General features: G+C 37.9%; 1 protein-coding gene across 1 annotated transcript in view; it reads right to left on the reverse strand.

The window, feature by feature from the left end:
• Positions 1-1426: 1426 nt before the first annotated feature.
• Positions 1427-25393, reverse strand: part of RFX6 (regulatory factor X6) — a 36856-nt gene continuing 12889 nt past the window's right edge. Inside the window, exons 6-19 of the mRNA XM_050892969.1 lie at positions 23339-23366; positions 18773-18880; positions 16292-16369; positions 16085-16198; positions 13976-14025; positions 13029-13188; positions 11400-11544; positions 10024-10133; positions 7854-7971; positions 6636-6758; positions 5021-5230; positions 3977-4486; positions 2763-2978; positions 1427-1593 (exon numbers count right to left, since the gene is read on the reverse strand). Coding sequence (XP_050748926.1) covers positions 1427-1593; positions 2763-2978; positions 3977-4486; positions 5021-5230; positions 6636-6758; positions 7854-7971; positions 10024-10133; positions 11400-11544; positions 13029-13188; positions 13976-14025; positions 16085-16198; positions 16292-16369; positions 18773-18880; positions 23339-23366 — 2137 coding nt within the window. The remainder of the gene's footprint in view (positions 1594-2762; positions 2979-3976; positions 4487-5020; positions 5231-6635; positions 6759-7853; positions 7972-10023; positions 10134-11399; positions 11545-13028; positions 13189-13975; positions 14026-16084; positions 16199-16291; positions 16370-18772; positions 18881-23338; positions 23367-25393) is intronic.

Consider the following 25393-nt stretch of genomic DNA (forward strand, 5'->3'; position numbering starts at 1 on the left):
AGCAATTGAGCTGAGTCTTCTACACCTCAATTACTGAACTATGGGGTCTCATTTCTGCATAAAGTATTTCATATCAGGCAATGGTCCTTATTATTTTTCTGCTGCAGTCAGACTTCTCATGATAGAAAACACTAAAGGAAGTTATACAGGATTAGAAATAAAAACTTAATCATGGTATCATCCATTTTCTTCCACCAAAAATACCCTACTATCTAATTCCACAATATCCAGCATCTGTTCAATGGACTGAATGGGAATATGGACACCAAATAACCCCCGAAGACTGGATTTAAATCCAAATCTGAATCTAATGTTGGGACAATCTGATAATAAAATAACACCTGTTATTTCATGAATGTGTAGCAAGAAGCTTGTTTTGTAAGCGTGTTCTCTTCTCTGTCCTCTTTGATACCATTAGTGAATATTCTTCACCTGGCTTCTCCAGAAACATACATAAATGCGTGTTTGTATACAGAATATCATGGCACTTGTAAAATATTTTTTAATTAAAATGGCTGATCTGGAGGGTTGCAATATTTTTTAATCATCTTTATTACTTTTGGTCTCAGTATACGCAGTTGCCTTAAACCCATGAAAGTTGATGGACATCTTTTTGTGGATTTCCACCAGTAGAAATTTTGGGCTCATATCACAAGTAATTTTGAAATCCCATGGCATTGTGGCATAGTTTCATTTGTTTCAGTTATCCAGCTACAGTAGCAGGCTACTGTAATTAGTTAGCTTATGATATTTGCATGTTTTGTTGGTTTTATTTTAAGAGAAAGTGGTTTATTTTAAAAGAAAAAAAAAATCCCCACAATATGTTTTATTTATTTCCTGAGGACTTCCACTTACATAAGTAGGCACTAAACATTTGAAATTGTCTTTCCAGAGCACAACAGTAAAAAACTTAAGAATTTGGCTTAGTTTCATTTAAAACAGTAAAAATTGACCTTGTAAACATTTCCATAGGAGGTAGGATACATACATTTGACAATCTGTCAAATAAGAGAAAGTAAACAGTTACTCTGTGGTCCTAATAAATAATGAGCAACACAGGCATTAAATAAACATTTTTATACAAAAAGATATGTCAAAGACTAAAATAGCATTTTTAATAAATTAGGAATAGATGTAATCATTTCTTTACAACTTAGTCTTGCTTGCAAGAATCACTGGCTCTTTCTGCTCTGAGTTTCTGACTGAAAAGCTGTAATGGTGAGAACAATCCTGAGTGAATCACAGGCAGGACCCAATCTGAATACAGCTATTTTTTTGTGTAGAGGGCTGCTAATATCTCTAAAATGGCTCCTTTAACACCTATCTGTAATACTTTTCTATTCCACCAACTTGAAGGGGATTGTCATCATAGCCTTAATGTCTGGATTTGGAAAGTAAGTTTAAGGCACTGACATGTCTCTCCTAGTTAGGTTCCTCCAGCAGCTGCTCCCATGAAGACAGTGTTGATTGGTGGTAAAGATGACACCATATCTCTACTTGGTGGGCCATGAGACTCCAGATTTTCCTGAGAAGGGAACTGCCCAGATGTTCCATACATACACTGGGAAGAAGATGTGGTTTGCATGTTTGAAGCTGTGGGAAAAAAGGGTTACCATCATTGCAAGTTTTCTATCTATTGAATTTAACAAAAAACACAATCCAATTTCATCTGATGGAAACCCTTATCTACGAGGCACACCATCTGAAGGATGGAAGTGTCAACGCTTCTATACTTCACTCAATTTACCTATACTTCCATAACTTTTCTTCAGTGGCTCCTCACACCATCAGGGAATAGGTCAAAACCCATGTATAAGCAAACTCTGCTAAAAAGCCAGCTACGGGCCTGAAGTTTACGGCTTGCGTATGAGCCATCTTCTATGAAAATTGTGCAAAGTTATTTATCTGTGCTATGCCTTTCCATATCTTGCACCATTCAGGTCCATATTCCCTGGTGGTACCACTGCCACCACCTGGCACATATCAACATAGAATAGAGAAGATATTTGATGGGCACAGTCCCTGCGTAGTGGTGCTGGGTTTTTTCCCCCCTCTTTAGTATCCTTTAAAGAACTGAGCGCTGAATTCTTGCAGAGCCTTAATGAGGCAAGTAATTGATCTTCTGTGCAAGGTTAACAGGTAAGTAGTAGGAAGAGGTAATCTTGTGGAGAAACAAACAGTGCCCTAGTTTATATCTTCCATGCAATCCTTTTTGGAATGCGAGACCAAACTCAGCCGCCATTTGTTTAATGCATATACCAAAACAAACCCTTTGGGGCTAGGTAATTTCACCAAAAATTCACTGTCAGTGGGAGCTTTGCCTAATACACACAGTTGTTGAAGCACAGGACAGGAAGGGACTATACCACAGGAAGTACGTATCTAGACATCCCTGACCCAGGGTTCATTTGATCCATTTGACAGTGAGGATCCTTAACAGCCCTTAGAAGAGCCCAGTCCGTTATTAGCTCACTTAATAGTTAGCAAGTGTTTCCTAATACAGATTTTTCTGCAATTCAGGCCAGTCATTCCACTCATCATGGACAATGGATCATAGTCCTCCTTATGGGAGCGAAGAGTTATTAAACCCACTATCCTACAATTTTAGGGAAAACACATCTTATGACACATCCTAGGTATTGAGCTACTTTATCTCTATATTGCATCTTATATACTATATGTGTGAGCTACAGTTTAATACTCAGCACTTGTTAGGATGTTAAAAAATTCATAGCTCTTCCTCAGTTGTTGGCTATACTTACGCATAGGAGCCCGACAGACGATTGACGGTGAGGACTCTGTGTAGTATGAGCCTGTTTTTCTTCCGCTGTCATCCAAGATATTCAGTGGATCATGTATATCATTGTATGATGGCAATGATCGAATGCTGCTTACACTGCTGATGACAGAAACATGTTGATCCACCATTGTTCCAAGTCTGTGAGATTCTGGATAATTTATATTGTTTCCATAATATCCTATTGACAGGAGATTGGAAAAAAAGCAGAGTGAAACTACTGTTGAAAAGAAAGGGTAGGGTAGGAGCCTGTGATAACCTAGGACAAAAGGTAATTGTTACTGGCTGAGTCCGTTGAGAACAAGATTATTTATGCACACATACAGCCTAGTAACATTAGTAACATATGCAGTGACTGACCCAAAAGAGGGGTGCTAACAAGGGAGCAAAAAGACCCTAAGAGTTCAGGCATGCCTTCAGTAGAGAATTGCCCTTCCATTCTAAGTTCAGAATCAATCAGTAGCCTGCAATCAGTGGCCATAACAGACACCATGGGGACTCCTATCCACAGTTCAGTGCTCCCTTCTGAAGCTCACAATCAAGGAAAGTATACGTGGAAAGAAAATCTGCATGGTAATACATACTTATGGCATATACAAATCCATATAAAAGCAACATTTTCACTGTGTCTTTCCTCCAGAAAAGGGAGGTGTTTTCGCTGACCATATCTCTGAAGCAGATTGTGGCAATAACTTTACATTTGAAGCACAAGAAATACTAGGGCCAAAGTCTCAATCTAATGCTAATGCACATTTTTATACTTCGTTTCACCATCCTGACCCTGTGACTAGAATGGTCCATTATGCTGGTCCCAGAGGTAAGCTAGCTTATGCCTACTCTATTTCATAGTAGATGTTTTGGGAGCTTTTCAAGAGGTTGTTAAATCACAAGGTCATCCTGCTTTTGCTTCCTTTGTGCAAGACATGGCGATGGTGCTGAAGGAAGACTAGCATAGATGCAGCAGATGCATCTGAGGTCAACTGAGGATTCACCAGAGGAAAATAAATCCTTAAGTAGCTTGTTAAACTTCTTTACATCTCTGTGTGTCATCAGAGAAGTGGAAAACAGGAAGGTATAAATAAGAGCTGAAAAACTTCTTCCATAGAAAAAAGCAGAGAAAAAGTGGTTTACTCCAGCAAGGAAAGAAACAGAAGGGGAAAAGAAAATATATATTTATACCGTTGGAAGCATTAGTGGGATATGCTGCTCCTGGGCATGTAGACACTGCGTTGCTCAAGAAATTGAAACTCCCAGTATTCAGAAACTGCATATTGTGTGTGTCCTGAGACATGGATGAGGGACCATAGCTGGAAGGGGATCTGGCATTGTATGGCGACACAGCACAACTGTTGCTGAAGTAGTCTCTGGAGAACTGCTGTTCACTCAAGGCATTGAATTGGCTGTGCTCTGCTCTGTGGTGGTAAACTCCTGAAGTGGAATGGGCCTGAGTTCTGAACATAGCCTGGTAATTGGAATTGTTTCCATAGTAATTCTGATTAGTTTGTGACAAAGTCTGATAAAGGGGTTCTGAGTAGGAAGAGCACTGTGAATGTGTGGATAACACTGGACCTACACTTGGGGGTCTCACAGCCATTGGCCCCTGGTTGATAACACTTCCTCGGCTGACCATGGCTGGTGAAATGGGTGGAGTCATCAGGTGACCAGTGCTTTGAGACAGCTCCATCTGACCTGGAATAAATAAGCATTAGCCATGATTAGCGTTCATACTGCAGTACTGCTGAATGGAGCGGATCTGTTAAGACACTAACCCTCTAGTGAAGTGTACATTACCATTTGAAACCTTTACAAAGGATATGCATTGGCCCCAACCTATACAACACACTTTCTTTAGTCCATGGCTTCAGGCTATAAAGCTTCCCACTTTTATTCTCCAGCTTGGAGGCTGCCACAGTCACTGGGAAATTCCAGCAGTTACAAGCCTCATGTGCTCCAGGTGTTACTGTTCATTCTCTCCTCACAAGAACCTCACCAAGCCAAGAGGTATAGGCTAGTTTTACCATTGTTCCAAGAGGATCTGTTACTGGCAGGACTCTACAATTGCCACCTTCTATAAATCAGCACAGAGGGTAAGCTCAAGAAACGTTATTTACTAGAGGTCTTTATAAATGCATATGGTCATTGCTCCTACAGCAATGTGTTACTGTGGACTGAAAGACTAACAAGCAAATAAGAGAAGGAGAAACTAGAAGAACTGATACATACCTGTCAGCTGCATAGTCTCACTGTCTCCTGTGGCGAAGGCGTTCAGACCAGAAGGTACACTGCTGGGCTGGCTAGCTGACAAGGACACGTAGGTTTGCTCTGCTAGACACTCATTTTTGACTGAAGTGTCACTGGGCAGAGGAGCAGCTTTGTTACGATTTGCTAGGAAGCAAGAGCTTGGTGATGCAGTAAAGGTGGCTTTGCTTGCATCTGGAAGAGTAAGTGAAAACTCTTGATGGCTGTTATGTATGCTCATTGCACATAAATTCACCACTAGCATATAGATAGCATATGAGCTGCCTGATTTGTTTGTATCTTTGGTTGCTTATTTTAAAACCCAGTGAAGCCTCCACATTTTGCAGGTAGCCAATGAATAACAAATATTGTTCTAGTCTTGATCTTCCCAGTGGAACTGTTTGTATCATATTCCCTGACCACAGACCTACATCACAGAGTATCAGCTCCTTACTGAAGCCATCATAGTGAAGGTATGAATCAGATTTATTCCCTTGAAGTAAATGTCAGCAATGAAGTCAAGTAAATTGCACTAAGAGTGAATCAGGCTCATGACACTTCATTCTAAAGAATTAACAATGGGAATTTCAGAATGCTTGAACTCTATTTTCATACTGATATCTAGAGAAAAGCATTTGTTATACTCAGTAGTTCTTCAGTTTTCTGCAGACTATTGATAAAGTCAATGGAAGTTTTGCTATTCTTCAGTGGAAGCCATGACTTTACCTTATGGTTTCAAGTACTTCACCTAAGTATCCAAGGATAAGGCAACTACTACGTAGGACAAGTTTTTTTCCCGAAGGCTAAATTAAAAGAAAAAGTGCAGCATCTACTGCCAGACAAATTCTATGCAAGTTTCTTGCAGCAAAGTGCAGATTTAGAGTAACAACAACCAAAAAGTTAAAGATTGATTGCTGGTGCTAATGTTAATAAAAAATAATTCAGCAGAACCCAGTCGAGTTTCACTGGATTTTTAGGGATTAACTTGGACCAGAGTTTGATCCAAATAAATCTTCATTCTTTTTATAGCAAAAGACCTGGAGCATATGACTTCAAACTGTCTAACCTTGAAGAAGTCTGGTAGATGGAAAATGTTAATGATACTGTTTTAAATTCATTTTGTTTCTCTTCCATACAGTAGCACTTCAGCCAGATGCTAACTAGGGCTCCAAACTTGTGTTCCAACCTTGCAGGGATATTTGCATTTTGGTAGCATTTAATACATTCCTAGTTCAAGGTGTAATTAAATATTTAAGCTTTGGCAGAAAAACTGGATTAGGAATTCCTGCCCTTTCTGCTACTTATATCTCTTTTCACACTTCAGCTTGTGGCCTTTCAGATGTACTTACAAGTGTCTGTTGCATCCAAGATCATTTCAGTGACCCAGTGTATTCACATTCCCACAAAATGCTATTAAGTGAACTATGGTAGGAGGGCGGGAATGAATTGCTGAGTGAATGGTCACAAGCTTTTCAGGTGAATTTGACAATGTTGCACACCTTCAGAAGAAGACAGTAAGCCTGCTTCTGTTTAAAGTCAAACAAATATGTCAATTTCTAAAAATACAGGAGTACATTCAAAAGAACCAAGCTCTAGTTACCTAAATTCTTCATGTATTTGTCCAGTAGATTCTGGAGTTCTTGTTCTTTGTCATTGTTGAACTGTGTCTCCATGGCAAGCAGGATGTACTCATCTAGTAGCATGCGGATCAAATGAAAAGAACCTTTTGGAGGAGAAAGAGAGAGAGTAGCTGAGTTATCTTTGTGACCATCTCTCACCACTCTACAAGAAGCGAGTGAAACAAACAAATAATTGTGGACTTTAAATGACCTGGCAAGACCAACAAGGAATAGTGCCTAACTTCTAGCTCTAATCTCTCTTTGCACTGGCCCACCTAGCTCAATTGTTTACTGTCCTGTAGGCTATTTGACCACTAATTACATCAAAGAAAAATACTGATGAAAGTGAGACATGCTTTATACTTGAAGAGGGCACACAGTGGAGCTAGATAAGGCCAAAGTCTGCTAGAATGCCTCTGCTCTATTTCTGTTTGTCTTGTGCTAAATAACCAGACAATAACTGGTGAAGTCTTTGACCTTATTTCAAGGATATATCACATTAAAAACGTCTTTCCTTACAGCCATTTCGAATACCCTCTGAATTTTAGACAACAATATACCTACGACTAAACTTAGGAAATTATGTACTAGATTTAAAGTGAGTTTCACTTGCTCTACCATCTTCTATTTTATAAAAGGTTCTTTCTGAGAGTCCCCAAAAATGTAAACATTTCTAAAGATGGACATGTGAACCTTCATTTTTAAAAGCCACAAACATTGTTGAATTGACTGTCTGCTGATCCCAGAATTAATGAGTGGTGATCTGCCAAATTCCTTTTGCTTTTATGAAAACATAGTATGCACAAGAACCTCTATACAGCAGTAATTTTTTATCAAACTGATCTACATGTAAAACTATAATTTAAATCTTCTGTCTCCTATACCGAGATATGCAGTTACACTTCCGTTGCCATATCAAAACAAACAGAGCTTCTAGCTCTTAAATGGCAAAGCAGTATCAAACAGCAATTCAAAAGAAAAATACCTTTTAAAAATGAACATGTGACACAGGTCACCAACAAAATATTGCTAGCATTTACTGTGAAAAGTTAGTTTGAAAAACACGTTACACAGCATTTGTGGCTTTGATCAAAGAATCGTTAGACTAGGACAGGTTCCTCTGCTCAGGAAGCTGTGGAAAGTTGGTAAGTGCTAGCACATATGTACAAAATATGAGTGTTTTTACAAAGCCCAGGTACCAAAACTTGACGCGTTGTTTAGAGTTAGGTTATGCATCACTCGAGCACCGAAAAAACTCCATTTGAGAAGGAAGTCTTGAGCTCTCCTCTTTAATGACCTCCCATTTTGCTTGCTTGCCTGAAAGAGAATAGTAAAATACTGTTAAGTATGCTAACTTGCTTTCTTCACACAGGAGGGAAGAAAGGAGAACTGAATATGCTTGAGAGTTCAAGGACCCCTTGACTCAGGCTGATGTGGCAGGGTGGATCAAGCTGCCTGATTCAAACTGTCTTCATAATGTGTGTCCTACAGTGATAAAGAAGAGCAGCATTCACTCTTTTCAGTGCAACCAGAGTAGAGCTCTGACAATGTTAGATGAAGCAAACAGCTTACTGCTTGGGCTCTGCTGTGCCCTGAAGGTATATAAATTACCTCATAGTCTAGTATTAAAGGTGCCAAATTGTTCTGTAAATATACAGGTGTACAGGGCAGAAAGAAAGAAAAAAAAAACACCCTCTGGCACTATGTTACTCCACATAAACAGGGAACAGAAATTAGTCTTTGTACTTTAATGTAATCTGTGTAATACTGGCCAGACTTTCTCTTACAAAATGGTATGTTTACTATTGTAACATTGATGCTTTTAATGCTGCTCATTTCATACTGTCACTTTGCCCTGGCAGTGATTTGTTCATGTAGTAACGTATGCCCTGTTGCTTTCTCAAACAGCAAGCAGAAAGAAGTTGTTGTGTGAGTTGGACAGTAACCACACTTCAGCATGAACAGAAGGCAGACAGCAATGGAAGGATTACATGTTCTGTAAATTATTAGCTTCTGCTTAGTTGACCTAGCCTCGTATCAGGACTTGTTGGTATTTCTTACCCTTAACTACAGGAAAACAATGCTAGGAACCATACCTGTTAACTTTAGTAATACAGTATCACATAGTAGATGCTGAACGGGAGAGTGCTTCACCTTTTCTGCCTGGCTTATTTATCAGGAATTGTCTTCTGAAATTGTGGAATCAATTTTAGACCATAATCATTCAGTTCTAAAATAAGCTGTGATTGCTCAGCTTCAGTGGGAGTTTTGCGTCTAGGTAAGTGCGTATGAGGACTTGCTTTGGCTCTGCTGCTCTAAATCATCCAAAGCTCCTCACTGTGCTGCTCACATATAACAGCAAATGTTAGGAGGCTCAGAGTGCTTTAAAATGGAAGAAATTATCACTGTCTCCATTGAAATTTGGGAAAACAGGTGAAGAAAGGAAAAATGACATGCCAGTTGTTATTCTGTAAGGGGCAGAGTCACTCTTCTGCAAGCCAGTCAAAGCTAACTGCACTGTTTCCTCCTCTTGCATCCATTCATATCAAGATGCTCCCTAAAATGATGGATAAGATATTGCATTTCCAGATAGAACAAGACCTGATGAGAAGATCAGTATTCAGCTACTAGAAAGCAACATGTAACATTTTATTCTGCTAGTTTACACTCATTAGTCACAAATTGTGTAAATATCTCTTACTTGAGCTATAACTCAGAACTTAATTATTTTGTTCTGAGCTATAGTGTAATCATTCCTGTATAACTACATGCATATAAAATACTTGTGATTATAAAGCATCTTGTAAATCGGGCGGGGGGAAATCCCATCAAAACCATCAATTACTGCGTTAAGCACCTTATAAAGCTACAAAACTGTATCTATCTTCCATCCTCGTCTGTAGAAATCCTTCTACAGGTTAGCTACTTCTGAATCCATCTGCTACATTAACTTATACCACATACAGCACCATCTGAATACCATGAAAGAAAGAATTGCTTCTCTAAGGAACAACAACTGCTTACTTTACTCACTGAGCAATACCTCTGTGATTCTGCATGCACAGATAAGGTGGATGGGTTTCTTTCATGTACAGTTTATGACAGTCCTGACTTTAATGTTTTAGTTAAGATACTTCTTAGTTTGTCACACACATAAGACTGTTCAACAGCACTCAACATGATTAATTAGAACTAACGGTACTGGAACGTTTCACACCAAATGAAAAACTCCCCTGTTACAATAAGGAGATGGGAGCAAAGATGAGAATTCCATGTGGGGAACCAATGGGACTGCATAAGTAAGGGACTGTGTAAAGAGTAAGGGGAGTAGGATTTGGTCTTGAGTCAGGCAGAACATTTGAAAGGTACCTTGATAACCCTTTGCTCAACCACAGTATCCAACCATTCAATAAATGATTCCACAGTGGCATTCTTCTTTAGAAGGTCCTTCAGTTCTTGGAACACTGTAATAGAGTCATCTACCATGTAAAAAGGAGAACATATCATTGCACGCTACTCTGAATGTGAGAAAAAGCCACTCACCAGCCATATGACAATATTGTAGCATGGAAAGGAAAAGCAAAGAATTAGAGCAGTGAAGAAATAAGCAATTCCCCAGCAAAGCAAGCACACACACATCCATCACACATATATATTTTAATTACTTAAGCATTACAATGATACAGGTTGTAAGACAAATAAGTTTTACAAGAAAATAAAAGTAAAAAAAAATTCTGATATTTTCCATTCCTTTTAAGATTCAGCCTTGAAAACCTTTCTATTAGTGTTTAGCAGTAAAGCTTTACCTGTAATGTGGCAGATTTGTATACTGTCTTAGGTTTCCCTTATATTTTACAAGTTTCTCACAATATAATGGAAAGCTAACTTCCTCAATGCCTGTTTTCAAAAAAGTGCCTGAATGACTAGTTATTTTTCTTCTTTTCTTTTTTTAACCAGTATGAAAGAAGACAAAGAACAAAATAGAAAACAATTACACAAAAAGTAGGAAATGGGCAACTCAAATGAAAATGTGAATAGGATCGTGAACCATTAAAGAGAACAAACTTTCATGATCAAAGTAACAATATTTAGAGGACAACACATTCCTATTCTTTTCAGCTCTCCAAACTCTGATCAACATGATTCCTATGACAAAAGTTCTTTTTAATAGAGAAAATGGCTATATCTTTTTTTAACAAGTATGTATATGAAAATTAATACCCTCAAAATTTGTACTTTACTCCACTCCATTCTGTGTATGAAAATAGCTGTTACACTTTATAGAAAATTATGTATTTTTTTAAAGATCAACTTTCAGCAAAAAAAAATTCATTCATGCAAAAAAAAAAGTAAACTAGCTCAAATATCCATTAAATTAAGCCATAATGATATGAAATTTTTGAGACATCTTTCAAGAATTGATCTGTGCTAATATCCCCAAATGATTAGGACAAAACTTCAAAAGAGATTTTATTACACTTAGCAACTGACATGTAAATGATTTTTTCAGCAACCATTTAAAGTCATCTAGCTGGGATGACTTTCCAGCGCAAGCTTCTGTTCTTGTAGGACACGCTAGAGCAACCAATTGCTTTTCTTAAGCTACTGAATTTAACTCTGAGCTAGGTTAGAGAATGCAGTGTCTATGTGTGCCTTTTCTCAGTCCATCTCCCAGTAGACTAGTGTGGCATGGAATGAAAGAGTGAGTTACTTTTAATGATACAGATATATCACCACGGACTTACATTCACTGTAGGCCTCCCCATCAGAGTCTGCGCTCCCTGAGACTGCAAGGAGTGCCTGAGAGCCAATACTATTCAAATCAACTTTTTCAATATCCGACACCATGGAATTCACCACGTGCTGATCAAAAAGGGCTGGCCGAGCAATCTGTAAGAGAAGGCAAGGTTAAATGCTGAGACCCTGTCATGATTTAACCCCAGCCAGCAACTAAGCACCACACAGCCGCTCGCTCACTCCCCACCCCCCTCTGGGATGGGGGAGAGAACTGGAAGTGTAAAAGTAAGAAAACTCATGGGTTGAGATAAAAACAGTTTAATAATTTTTTAAAAAGAAATAATAATAATAATAATAATAACAACAATAATAATAACAACAATAATAATAGTAAGGAAAAGGGAAAAAAAAAAAAAAGAGAGGAAAATACAACCCACGAAAGACGAGTGCAATGCAAATGAAAACAATTGCTCACCACCAACTGACCATTGCCCAGCCAGTCCCCAAGCAGCGGCCCCCCGGCCAACCTTCCCCCTAGTTTTATTGCTGAGCATGACATCATATGGTATGGAATATCCCTTTGGTCAGTTGGGGTCAGCTGTCCCAGCTGTGTCCCCTCCCAACTTTTTGTGCACCTCCAACCTACTTGCTGGCAGAGTGGTGTGAGAAGCAGAAAAGGCCTTGACTCTGTGTAAGCACTGCTCAGCAATAACAAAAACATCCCTGTATTATCAACACTGTTTCCAGCACAAATTCAAAACATAGCCCCATACGAGCTACTATGAAGAAAATTAACTATATCCCAGCCAAAACCAGCACAGACCCACACCTGGGGATCACCTGAATAACTCCTCAGAGAAGAATCATATTCTGCTTAATTTTCTTATCATGGCTGGGTTTTTCGTAGATCAGATGAGATAATGTTTCCCTTCCATTAGACTTCTAATGCTCTTCTAATGTGCCTTCCTATCAGATCATCTTCATGATGTCACCACGTGCTACTTCTGTCTTAAATTTATGAAAGAGAAAACTAAGTCAAGATGAATATATGGTGCATCTACAGTTATCCATGAGGACTACCACCTCAAAGCCCAAGCTGTTAGCACTTAAGCTCCCCAAAAGGCATTGTATCCTTTTGTATAATCTACCAAATCGTCAGATGGAGGTGCCTCCTAATTGCAGATACCTCTATCCTGCCAACACAGCCTTGGAGCCCTCAGCTACCTGTCACTCACATGTTCTCCTTTCAGTCAAAACTCAAAAAGAAATAAGCTCACTAAAGGACAGCATGGACAAGACAGCGAACCTTTGCTAGGCAAGAAGGATCATCTGATATTTTCCAGTTTGGAACTAAAACAAATACCCATATAATCCACTTCATCATTTGATTGCCAAAAGTTCCCATGATAGTAGTTCATTATAACCATGGTCATTTCTCTCTTCGCTACTAGAAAAGTTTGAAGTTTTGGTCAGATCTATTTATGGCCGCTTCCTTCCTGCACGGTTAAAACTACAAGATGTAAGTCTTCCATGGCTGAAATTGAACCTTGAAAAAATAATGCATTATATCTCATAGCCAGCAAGGTGCACTGAATGTGATCGACAATTTTTTGGATGTATAATTTTATTCTGTTTACCTGTGCTAGGTGTAGGAATGACGTCTGTCGTTTCAGGGAGGAAACAAATCTTCGTGCAATAGGCAGCTTCTTATCTGTCAGATTTTCTGGTAGATTTTCCAAAGAGGAAATAACCCACTGTTCCCAGTTTTTTGCAAAATTTCTTATATCTGCCAGTAAACTATAGGAAAAAAAATGTGGTTTAGAGAAATATCAATAAAAATTGTCTTGCATTAGTTTAAATAATTGAGTTTCGATCTATGATTAACAGACTCCTGGACATATCTGTGAATTACTCCTCAGGTGTCACCAAAAGGAAACAGGAAATGGCCAATCATCAAAAGGCTAAAATTGACTATATATTGATCTGTACCTCCTCTGAGAAAAATTGTAAGCCATCTGCCAATTGAAATAGGTTGAAAAACACTAGCTTTAAGAATAAACGGTAAGAAATCCAAGAACCATTAGAGATATCTGAAGCTAAAGGCCTTAGTCAGACGTAAAACCCCAAGCAAGATGCCCTTCAAGGGAAAGGAAAGATAAGAAGATTCAGAGGTAACTCATAATAATCCTCTTATTAATGTCTTGTTGAGAAAATGCTTAGATATTATGGTGATGCATAGGATACAAACCTGAAAAATATTCTGAAAAAAAGGTAACAATTATTTTTCCTTAAACAACACAAATACATTTGTTTCTTTTTTTATCTTCTAGGGCTTTAGTGTAGAAGAAACCTACTTCAAAATATCCAACAAGCCAGTAAAATGGGAGATTAAAATACTGCGTAATATTTAAAGGTGGTTCTATAGTCGTCCTCAGAGCTGACAGTATTTTACCATACATACTCTACTGTTCTAAAAATGAGCATAAATATTGTGAGGAAATTTCTCTAGGATACAGAATTTCTGCTATTTACCTGGAATATGCCTAACAAACAGAATGTAGCATTATTATTGTCAAATACCTACCTTTCTGGCATTTCTTGCATTGTTGCAGGGATGAGTACATCTGTAAGGACCTTCAAAAAGGTAACAGAAAATTATATCAAGCTTCCACTGGGCATTTATTCATTCATGTCTGTCTTGTCTACTTAGATTGCAAAGTGATAAGGACAGGAAATTTATACAGAATAAAGCCATTCAACTTATTGTCCAGATATTTATATACCTAGATTTCTCCCACCGCTGTTAGATAGGAACATATGAGATATTTATATACCTAGATAGCTCCCATTCTTAATGTATGCCAGCATGCCAGTAAAACAAGAAAGTGCTATCACTCATGCCTTACAGTAGGGAAATCAGTAGAAGTGACATGCATGAACACTTTGGCTTTTCTACCATCACTGTGAAGTAAAGCACATCTTTGTAAAAGATCTCAGTAAAGCAGATACTCAAGCATCTCCCAAGTCCTCGAGTGCTATTAGCCATTTGATTCTTCTTTCTGCCATACTGGATGTAGCACTGAAGGTGTTCAGAGTTGAGGACAAATCCCCTATAGCTAAGTGTGGTGTGGAACTGTTTGGCAAAAAACCTGTGCCATCTGGCATGCCTTCTGGGGAATGTTATTGCGGAGGGCAAAGTTGCTAGCCTGTATCCCAAAAGTCTGTTTCCACTACTAATGTAAAAGGTTTGATAACAATGCAATAAAATTCCTCCTTCTTTCTGGCAGCTGTACTGTCAAGAATATCTAACATGATTATAAGTGAGAAACAATGAGAGACAAAGAAGAGGCACAATATTAAATTTATGAACTTTCGAGAAATTCTGTCTCATTCAATTTATAATTTAGTGCTCCTGTAGTATTTCTTCTTCTGTCACATTAAATGTTTATTACAAATAAAGTTAATATTGGATCTATTGGGACAGCACATTTAGAGCAGGAAAAAACTCATAAACTCCAGGTACAATATAACCTCTACAAGTAAATGAGGCTTAATGGCTCATCTCCAGGGTAGTAATTATGATCTTTGATGTTAATCACCTTTACTTCACTCTGCTAACTAAAACATCTCTTCTTACTTTACAGCTTGATATGCTTCTAAGAAATAAGTATTTTCATCTTTTCTGGATTTTTTCCCCATATTTTTGTACAGTAAAGAATGACAAATAGATGACAATACGGCACTCACTGCTAAACAGTCCCAAGTCTCTTGCTTTGACTACTTGGTGTTTACTGTTATGCCAGTAGTTATTTCTTCCCATCGATATGTGGTTGTGAAATGTGTTAGACAGAGGATGACAATCCTTTTCTATTTATATGGCACATCCTATCAGAGGAACTTTGCAGCTATTAATTAATGATCTGATCTGATTTTCCAAATTAAAAACTCAGGAAACTTTGGTGGCATTACTTTATTTTTTCCCCAGTGCTCTATATCTTAATCCTGACCTTGCAATACTCCTTAGTTTCACTTAGTTTCAACTATATGCTCTGAACTAGATCAAAGAACTCATATGGCACAAAAACTGCAAAACAAATGTTCCTTAGATTTTTTTTTTTAAACCCAAACCAGTTCAGAGTGCAGCAGTTTTGCTGGTACATCTCGCAGCACAGGAACAGAAATGAAGTGTAGCAGGCAGGAGAGGCAGGAATATCTTAACCCAGTATTGTTCCAGCTTTGTAACATGAAACCATGGCCTGACATAACCTGTGAGTAGCAGATTCGCATGTGGAATCACCTCGCTGATCTGCCTCAGATTCTCTTTGCTGGCAGAAATTGCAATAATCTTTTAAGTTAAAAACAAGGCTTCAGTTTTCATTCAGGCTTAACTTAGCCTCGTCAGTGAAGCACACAAGCATGTCTTTTAGCTACATTCAAGCAATAGGTCAGGATTTCACCATTAGTGTGCTGCCTGTAGTCACACACCAAGCGTGCAACAGAGCTGAGACTGGAGTTCAACTCTTACACCTGCCAGTTTTATGTTCTTGATTTCAATGGAATCCTTGCTGATTTACACACATAAGAGGCAGAAAGCAGTCATGGCATCCTGTTATTCTAACTTCAACGCTGTTTTTACACAAGCAAAAGCTGTAACATGGTTGAGATCATCCATATAGCTAAATGCTTAACTTACCTTATACAGTATTGAGTCACAAACACAGAAGATGTCAACGATGATGGGATTTTCAAGCAGGGGAAGAAGATGGTCAGGCATTCCTTGCCAAAAATGTAATAAGAAATGCTGAATCTAAAGGAGTAGGAACCAGATTCATGGACATAAATAATGCTTTCTTGGCTCCCTGTGCATATATACCAAGAATGTGTGTTCAAACAACCTTACCTCTTCAAAGTTCCCATTAATTGCATTGTCAAGGACACACTGACAGTGTGTTTTGTACATCATGATAAGAGTATCTACCTATTTTGGAAGAAAGAAAGATTAAACAGAGTTTCTTAGCTCTCTTCTTTACTGCTATAGTGATGTAGGTTTCTGCTTTCTGTAGGTAGTATTTAAATATAGAATATAAACTGTATCACAATGCATATTTACAAATAAGCAGTCTGTATATCCAGAACTGATGAGGAGGTCACTCATCTCTAGTTTTTATCGACATCTTTAAGTCTCCATGCTGTTGTCAGAAATATAGCATCTGAGTCTGTATACGCTGTGAAAATGTGGATATCAAAGTAAGGCAATAGCTAGATTAGCCAGTCAAATGGTAAAGTAAATTCACCTTTCTGAAGCTAAGATTAATCCCAAAGAGTAGTGCAAGTTAATCATTAGGCTACTATAGGCGTCTATGAGTGTTCTGAAACATCATCTAGTTGGACAAATGAGAAAATAGCTGCCAGTCATTTGGTCAAAGTTTAATCACTGCCTTACATGAACTGAACTTTAAAAAGCAGAACTCCCTTTCATCTCATCAGGCTAATTTATCTGAGTGGAGTGTTCCCTTATTTTGATAACTGTGCAGAGGTATTACAAGACTTTGTAAAAATGGTAGTAAATGCTACAAATTTTTAAATTTGTAGCAAATTATAAAACAAGAAATTTGTAAAGTATTTTAAGGAAAGAAAAATGCTAGCAAACCCATTCTTATGGTCCAGAATCATAGAAAGTTTGTCACAGCTTGTGAACTTCTCCGGCAAACCAATACCAGGTTTCGAATGAACCTAGTACCACCTTATTTCAATAGGTTTAGCATACAGATTCATTTGAAAATGGACCTTGCTGACTTTCAGAGCTGCTTCTATAACTACATCTCTTCGAAAAACAATGGCAAAGTGTGAGATCCAAGAACATTTTAAATAATTTTTTTGGAAGGGGATGGAAGTTTAAAGTTTGGGTGAGTTTTCTTCAGAAACATAAAATGCAGAAATTATCAATCTATTTTCGTGCAGACTGCTACACTTATGGACTCTCCAGAGATTTCAGTTGCGTGCAATTTCTTAGGAGTTTAATGCAGGAGTCAAACTTCATGTATGGGCTCTCTTCAACAGAGTACCTAAATATCTTAGGTTCAATAACCCTTGATCAGATAAGCTGAAGGAGGGGAAAAACAGTAAGGAAAGAAAACAGGAAATAAGAGAACAAGGAATGAGGAAAGAGCAGCAAGGAAGGAGAGAGTGGAAGACACACAGAAATTCATCTCTCTTCCCACAGTCTTCTTATAACTCCATGAGTCTGTCCCCAGAGAGAGTCACCCACAAAGCCCTGCTTGGCCCTCCCATCATCTGGTTCCAACATCAGAGCGATTACATGCTGCTGATCCAAAAATGAAGAGAAAATGAGTTGCATCTTTTTCTTCGTTGTTGGAGTGGTAAAATTCAGTTTTGCTTACACTGCTGTGTTGGGTCTGCAAGGAACCTCAAATGCTCTTCAGATTTAGATGTTATGAGAATGCTGTATATATGAGAGATGTCAATTCACTGATGGAGACTACAGCAGCAGGTGATGCACACTGCTGGGTACATCAGTTCTTGGGCTTTCTTTAGGAACTGTAAGATTTCCAGCTAAGATCTCTGTACTACAGATGGCTCCTTTTGTTTAGCTCCTCACAACAGGAATCCTGGGCTTCACTACTTTCACAGAACAAACTTAAGAGGAAGGGCTTCTGAAACAAAAAGCTCTAAAGCAATATATCTCAAGACAGCCACCATCATGACCTGTCCTGGAGGCTAAATTGGAGAGTTCACAATGTGTATCAAAAGGTTTCTAGCACAGTTCAGGGATGTAGCAGCCTGTAATGTGACCAGAAACAACACAGATGTAACACACAGGCAAGGAGTCAGAGATGTAAAACATATGCCAGCAATGCTTCTAACTGAACAGTTACCCTTAGGATGAGCAATACTAAGTATGGATTTGAGGAACATGATTTGACTAATTTAAAAAAAAATATATGCTCAGATTTTCACAGTCTCTTTTCAAACAATTAATGAAAGAGAGTAAAGTTCATCTAATTATTTGGCGTGAATTATTTGTTCTGATCTAATCGGAACAAAATTTACCTTAAATCCAAAGGCATTTGGAATGAATACAACTCTCAGTTATTTGTTTGTTTTGCTCTCCCCGTCTTACATACCATCAGTTTGTAAAATACGAGGTCAGTTAATAGGTAAATAATTCAACCACCTTTCCAGTGGAAAGCCAGTTAATCGGTGTTAGTAAAGGTTTGCCCCCTCTATAAATCAGTCACCTCTGTTTGATTATGGACATTTCTGGCTCTTTCATGTCAATACCTCAAAGGCTAAGATATGAAGAAACATTCTGTGGCAATTTTTGATCTGTAAGTCAGAAGAGAAGTAGCTCACATTTTACCTTGTCTTTAGAAATGCACCCTTGAAGCAAAAGGTGTTGAGCACTTGGAAACTCTGGGAGGAGAGTTCCAGTTTTGGAACTCAGAGAGTATTTACGAGTGAAACCACCCTGAAATGGAAGGAAAAAAACAGGAACATTGAAATAGTTAATATAGATTCAACTAAAACCAACAATTCATGCTAAACTTGAATATTATCTCATGAGTCTCTCAACGTTCCAGAATATTTACATTCAGATAATTCTTCCAAAATATTGATGCTTATCCAGATCTGGATTTCAGCTCAGGAAAGTAATTAAATACGTGCCTAGATCTAAACTTGGCCAAATACAGTTTTCAGAGTGATGCAGCCTTTGAGCCTCGTTACTTTTTGGAATTCTACAAGGTTTGGATTTAATCTATGTTTAAAAACTAAAGTAGAATACTACTCTCCTCTACAGTATGGACTGTGATATCCTCAGGGAGACCCTAAGTTTTATTTAATAGGTATCTTTCTAGTGCAAGGATCTAGGGTACTAGAGATATTATTGTTCTCCCCTGCTCTCTTCCTGCTCTGCTAGCACGGCAATAGTGATTTCTGCTGTTTTACTATGGTAACCATTATTTTAGTTTATCACAAAGTTTAGTAATATTTTATGGTGTTATGGATGTGATGGTATGTAGGGTCTATGGACACTTCTGAACTAAGTATTTATTATACAGCTCTCGTGTGACTGTGGCGGACTTGACATGAAGCCTCAGTTTCATATCTCAGTAACAATGATATTCCCAGCCGTTTAGTGTTCTCCAGTTACTTTGTTGAGACGCGGTCAATGCTGACATGGAGACAAGATAAATTCCTCCTGAATTATGCTAAATACTGTTGATTTGAGAGTTTCTTTCAGTTCTTAGAGTTCACCTCTTAAGCCACTTTAGCTTGTGACATCTGAAATATTGTAGACACTTCTTGTACTAGTTACAGACTGAGAAAAGATCTTGAATAAGAATTAGATGCTAGCCTTTGGAGAGATGGGATTGAAGGATGAAACAGCAAGCAGCCTTGTATGTGTGGATACTGACCGTGAAGCAATATATGGTAAATCAACCCTTGTTTAGACTCCTAACCTAATACTCTCATAAAATCTAATTTAGTCCACTTCTCAGTAAAGCTGAGCAGTAACATTCTGTAGTGATATAGTATTACTATGCTTATATTTATAATGCACAGCACATTACACTTATTAAGCTCTCAAATGATATAATTAAGATGAAACCTTCATCCTCAAGAGAAGCAATAAAATCTGTATTATGATTCTGTCCTTACTGACTGAATTGTACTTATTCTCGTAAGATTGCATTCAAACCTAGAGAAGACTATTTGGCTGAAACTCTTTGTTCCGTTGTAGCCCACCCAGTCCTTATGTCAAGACAGTGTACAGAGCCTTGAGCAGGCCTTCTGCATATTCCTGTGGTAAATCCATTACTTCTGTGCAGATTCCCTTTGTACTAATGGACAGAATTTATGACCATGCACAAGGCATTTGAGCGGTACTTAAAGTGGCCTTTTCCTACCCCTTTGCATACAGTCAGATTTCACTGAAGTGGGAATAGTACGTATATAGTGTAACGTACAGTGTAAAAGTGTGCAAAGGGGAGTGTTTTCCTACAAATTTCGATTCATGAATTGGAGGCCAGTTTCAAGTGAAATTCTCTCAAATACTGAATTCAGAAAACTATAGCTGTAACTGACTTATTCACCATACATATATCCCTATTTTTATAGGGTGATATGTCTGCCAAAACAGACAGCAAGGAACGAAAGCATACATTATGTAAACACACTTTGCCTGTGCTATCTACTATTCAAATACATATGAAGGTCTAAGTCAAAGAAATTTTAAAAATTTAGAAACATTAGTACTTCTTCGTGTCAATACTTTTGCGGTGTTGTAACTGCCTATCAGTATCAGGAGGTTTGCTTTTTTTAATAACAGGAGTAATCTTAATGATTTTATTATGCAATTACCCATGAAATATATTAAAAACTGATTAAAAGGGATTAGTTCATTTAAAAGAAGGCAGTGATGGTGGTGGGAGGTTTAAGAGAAGATAATCTGCAATGTTTTTTACCTTGCTAATGGACTTATATGACTGTGCCTCAGTTCTAGGCTTAATATTTTAACCCACTGCCACTTGCCCTTTCAATTTAATGCCATCTGTTTCTAATGGCCATTTAACATTAAGATAATGACAGTAATATTATCTGCCTAATTAACCATGCAGACTCTAATGGTGCACTAACTGGTTTAGATAAAAGAATTTGCTGATATCTCCCCCTACAGAAAGAATACTAGAAAATGTGATAAAACATACCAGAAGTAAATAGTGTCCCTGGCACTCAATAAGTGTTCATTCAAATGCCATTTACTCAGTATATTTAGACAATCAGTGCTTTAACATCTTTTCAATGTCTTTATGTTCCTACTGAGAATTACACCTTATGCAACCATTGTAAATCTTTCTGGAATACCTAATTGTATGCACTTTCAAGCGAATGAATAAGTATATCTCACCTGTTCACTTTAATGGAAAGTATGATGCCAAATTTTCAGTATGCTGAGATTGTTAAAATTCAGTTTTGACCATGAAAGACTTTTTTTTCTGTTAAGACCTGCCTGAATAATTTCAGACAACACAGAGCTAGACAATCAAAAACTGATACTGATGTGCCCTTTCTCACTTATTTCCACCGACTTCTCTGTGATTCTTTTTCTGGGAGGACAAAGGTATTGAACTTTGGGGCAGAAACAAGACAGGTTTATGGGACTGTCAATTCCCAAACAGACTGGGAATGCCACATCAGAGATGGAAGTAAATGTGCATTCATTTATGCCAAGGGAACTAGACATTTTCCATCCCAAAACTCTGAAAGAATGAATGCTGTAGTAGTGCTCATGAATCCTTGAATATGTTGGGGATATCCCATGGCATAGCACTAGGTTTTTTTGAGAAGATAGTTGATTATCTGAACAGGGAAAATGCAGCAGATCTAATCTATCTGAACTTCACTAAAATACTTGATGTGGTGTCACCATGGGAAATGATTAGTTATGCTGGTGAGAATGGGGATTAGTAGAAGAATGTAAAATGTTTAAGAAACTGACTCCAGCTGAAATGCTAACAAGTTGTGTTGACAGGGAAACTACTGGGTTGAAAAGGGATTGAAGTGAAGATTCTCAAAGATCAGACTTGGGGCTGATCTCATTGAACATTTCATAGACTAAATTGGCTGACATGAGCTAATGAAATCATCAATAAAGAGGAAGACCAAGAGGTCATGTAGAAAGATCTGGATGGTTTTGAGATAACGGCAATAAAGGGGATGAAAATCAATAGAGCAAAGCTACACTCTCAGGGACAAATAAGAATTTCTGCTATCAGCTAGGAGTTGCTTATCTGGAAATGAAAAAGGAGAAAGACTTGCTGTGTATCAGTTGATCACAGAGGGTATATTTAGTTTAGTAAATTAAATGGTGTCAGGAAACATTCCCAGGCAATACTGGAACTATTATTCAGAATGGCCCCTGGCATTCTTTTGGCCCATGCCAATTAGCAGTCTCCCAAACAATTCCTAGTCATGCTTCAACAGTTACTGCATGCTAGGGACTTTTCTCGTGGCAATGTGGCTGAGATGTGCCTATGTTGTTTTGTAGGTTCAGGAGTTTAATAATATGGATGCAGGCTATTCCATGCCAGTTGAACTCAGTGTCAAAGAACAATCCTGGGAGCAATCCTTAACGCTTAATGTACAATAATCCATAATTTTCTAGTATAAATATGACCAGAATGACAGTGATTATACCATAGTACACAGTAATGAAAATGTAGGCTACCTGTGGAAAAAACAAAAACAAAAAAAAAACCAAACAAACAAAAAAAAACAAACAAAAAGCAAACACAGTTCTAGGGCTCATCAGAAGGGATATTTCCAATAGAAATTGGAGACATGCCATTTACAAGACTTTATGATTTTTTTTTCTGTAAAGATACTCAAATCAGAGCAAGTACAGTGAAAGGCTATAAGGCTGATCAGAAGTGACTAAAAGCTGCTGCTTGTTCCATCTAGCAAGCAAAAGCAGAGAAAAGACGTACCACAGGAAAATGTCACGAAGAGCAAAAAATAGAGAAAGACAATCCTGACCAGGAGGTATAAAATTCAGTTTATTAAAAAAAAAAAACTTTTGGCTTCCAGTCAGACAAATGAGATTCTGAAAAAGTCCTCCTGCAAAAGTAATGGATGCAAAACATTAAGCTAGAGCTTAATCCTTTGCTTAAGAGGGTCTATTATGAACCTCTGTGGTTATGGGGAACTGGATTGGAACAGGAACCCCAGAAGGTGCCTTCTAATCTTATTTTTCTTTGAATATTTAGAGGAGCAAATACTCAGCTTCATGAAAAAAGGTTATGCAGTCTAATCTTTAATGAAAAATATTGTTGTTATTTTCAAAGAAATGAATGTGAAGAAAACCACAGGTCAGATAATATTTGGATTATAACAGAAGTGAAAGGAAACAGACTACAGCACTTACCTCATTCTTTAACTTACTTCCAGAAAACCTTTGAAAATAAACACATTTGATTATTTTTTCATAAGCAGAACATTTTTAGAGTTTGTATATATATACACATATAAAATACATACATAAAATAGATCAATTAGAAAAATTATCACATTTCTCCAAATGTAATTATAATAAAAACCATGGTTTTTTCTTAACTTCTTCCATTGGTTTGCAAGTGCCTGAGGATATCAGAAAACTTACTGATGTCTTCTAAAACACGAAGATTCAGATCATTGACCAAACAGTAAAGTATAAAAGCCAGTTTCAGTTTTTTCTTTGGATCTTTGCAACTTCACAAATAACAAAAGGGCAGCATAGGTGCAAGTCCATAAGGTCTTTACCAGGAAATACGTAAAGTTTTTTATACAGATGAGTAAATTCAGAGTAGAAAAAATATATCTAGAATTTACACTTCTCAGATGAAGAAATCATAGTGATTTTCCATTCTTTTTCACCACAGTATTATTTTGATGCAGGTGAAATGCATTTCTGAGATCAAAGATTCATTAACTGGCAAAAATGTGTTGCAGTATAGTGAATGTCGTATTAAGAGTCCAATTGATAGATTCCCAACGAAGTCGTTGGACTATCAGGCAACTCTTCAGTGCAGAAATTAGAAAGTACACGTTTTAAATTACAACTACTAAACTAGAGAACGTGTAATGATAGAGATTCTAATGGATCAGTATAATGATAAATGTTGTTTGATTATTGTTATTTCCTGTTCTGCTAGCTGCCAACTGATAAGATACTGTGGGCAACATGAAGTCTTATAATTATTAGCGGCAATATTGTGATTTCATGCTGTTGAGATCCTCTGCTGACAGGACAGAAAACCAGAGGCTGAGCGGTTGTGGAATTCCTCCTGCCCAGGCCAGGCGCCTGACAGTTCCCATCACGTGATGATCCAGCATATGTTACCTACAGAGTTCCCTTGGTTGTTGACAAATGAGTATGAAAGAAGGCATCACTCAGTTGATTACAACGTGGAGCTAATTAGCTTCCTAGCTGGATGTATTTGTTACGGACTGTGGATTTCCACATGTGCAGCAAAATGTACACAGAATGTACAGCAAAAACACGAGGCAGCATCTGCTAGCATTGCTCCTCCAGAGCCTTAATTGCTACCTAAAGCTACCCTTCACACAGTGCCATGGATACTAACGATTTTTGGTGTTAGGTATGCTCCTTTCACAGTGCAAGGCTTGATATTTAAAGGAACCGGGAGGTCAAATTTACAGTGGAATTTAAGGATTCAGGTATCTGCAACCCTGCATTTAAGGACTATTATACTCAGCTCAATTACCTAAATATTAATACATGAATGCCAATTAAGTTTGAAATGGCAGTTGAGGCCTATACTTAGGCAACTAAACTGAGGCCCATTGCCCCTTCTAATCTTTGACAAACTGCCATCTAACATGCAAGCCTTGTGGTAAAGGCCTCCATATGCCTATATTTGTGCATGGGCATGCTGTGATCTGATACCATTATCAACCCATATATTTTCCCCACCTATTTCTGCCCCAAGCTTGATCCAGGAACCATTTTTATAGCTCACCTACCAGAACAGACATCAGACAAAGGACAGATTTTATGATGAATACGCAGCAGCCAGCAACTGGGAGATGCACTCTCAGTTTTGAATCCCTACACTGCCTGACTCTTTCTTTACCCAGAAGCTTGTTCTTAACCCCATGCTACTGTGTCATTCTCTTCACACAGACAAATCCAACCAGAGTGGTGGCCTAGACTGTGCAAAATGAGCATTTGAGCTTCTGTTCTAAATCAGCTAGGGAGGCAATTTGACTGCTGGACCCTGAAAATTCAACATCTCATACATGAGAGCACAAGTCCTAACACAAAGTAAAGGTTCTTAACGAGTGAATCTAGTGAATCTAGTGAGTACTCCCGAAAATCTTAAAGAGTATCTATGCCATCTTTATGTGAGTGTATACCGTCGGAAATCCCGCCGTGGGGAATTTTGCAGAACCTCCGCTTTCTTTGCATTCCTTGCTGCTA

Source organism: Gymnogyps californianus, chromosome 3 (genome assembly GCF_018139145.2).
Source record: "Gymnogyps californianus isolate 813 chromosome 3, ASM1813914v2, whole genome shotgun sequence".
NCBI lineage: Eukaryota > Metazoa > Chordata > Aves > Accipitriformes > Cathartidae > Gymnogyps > Gymnogyps californianus.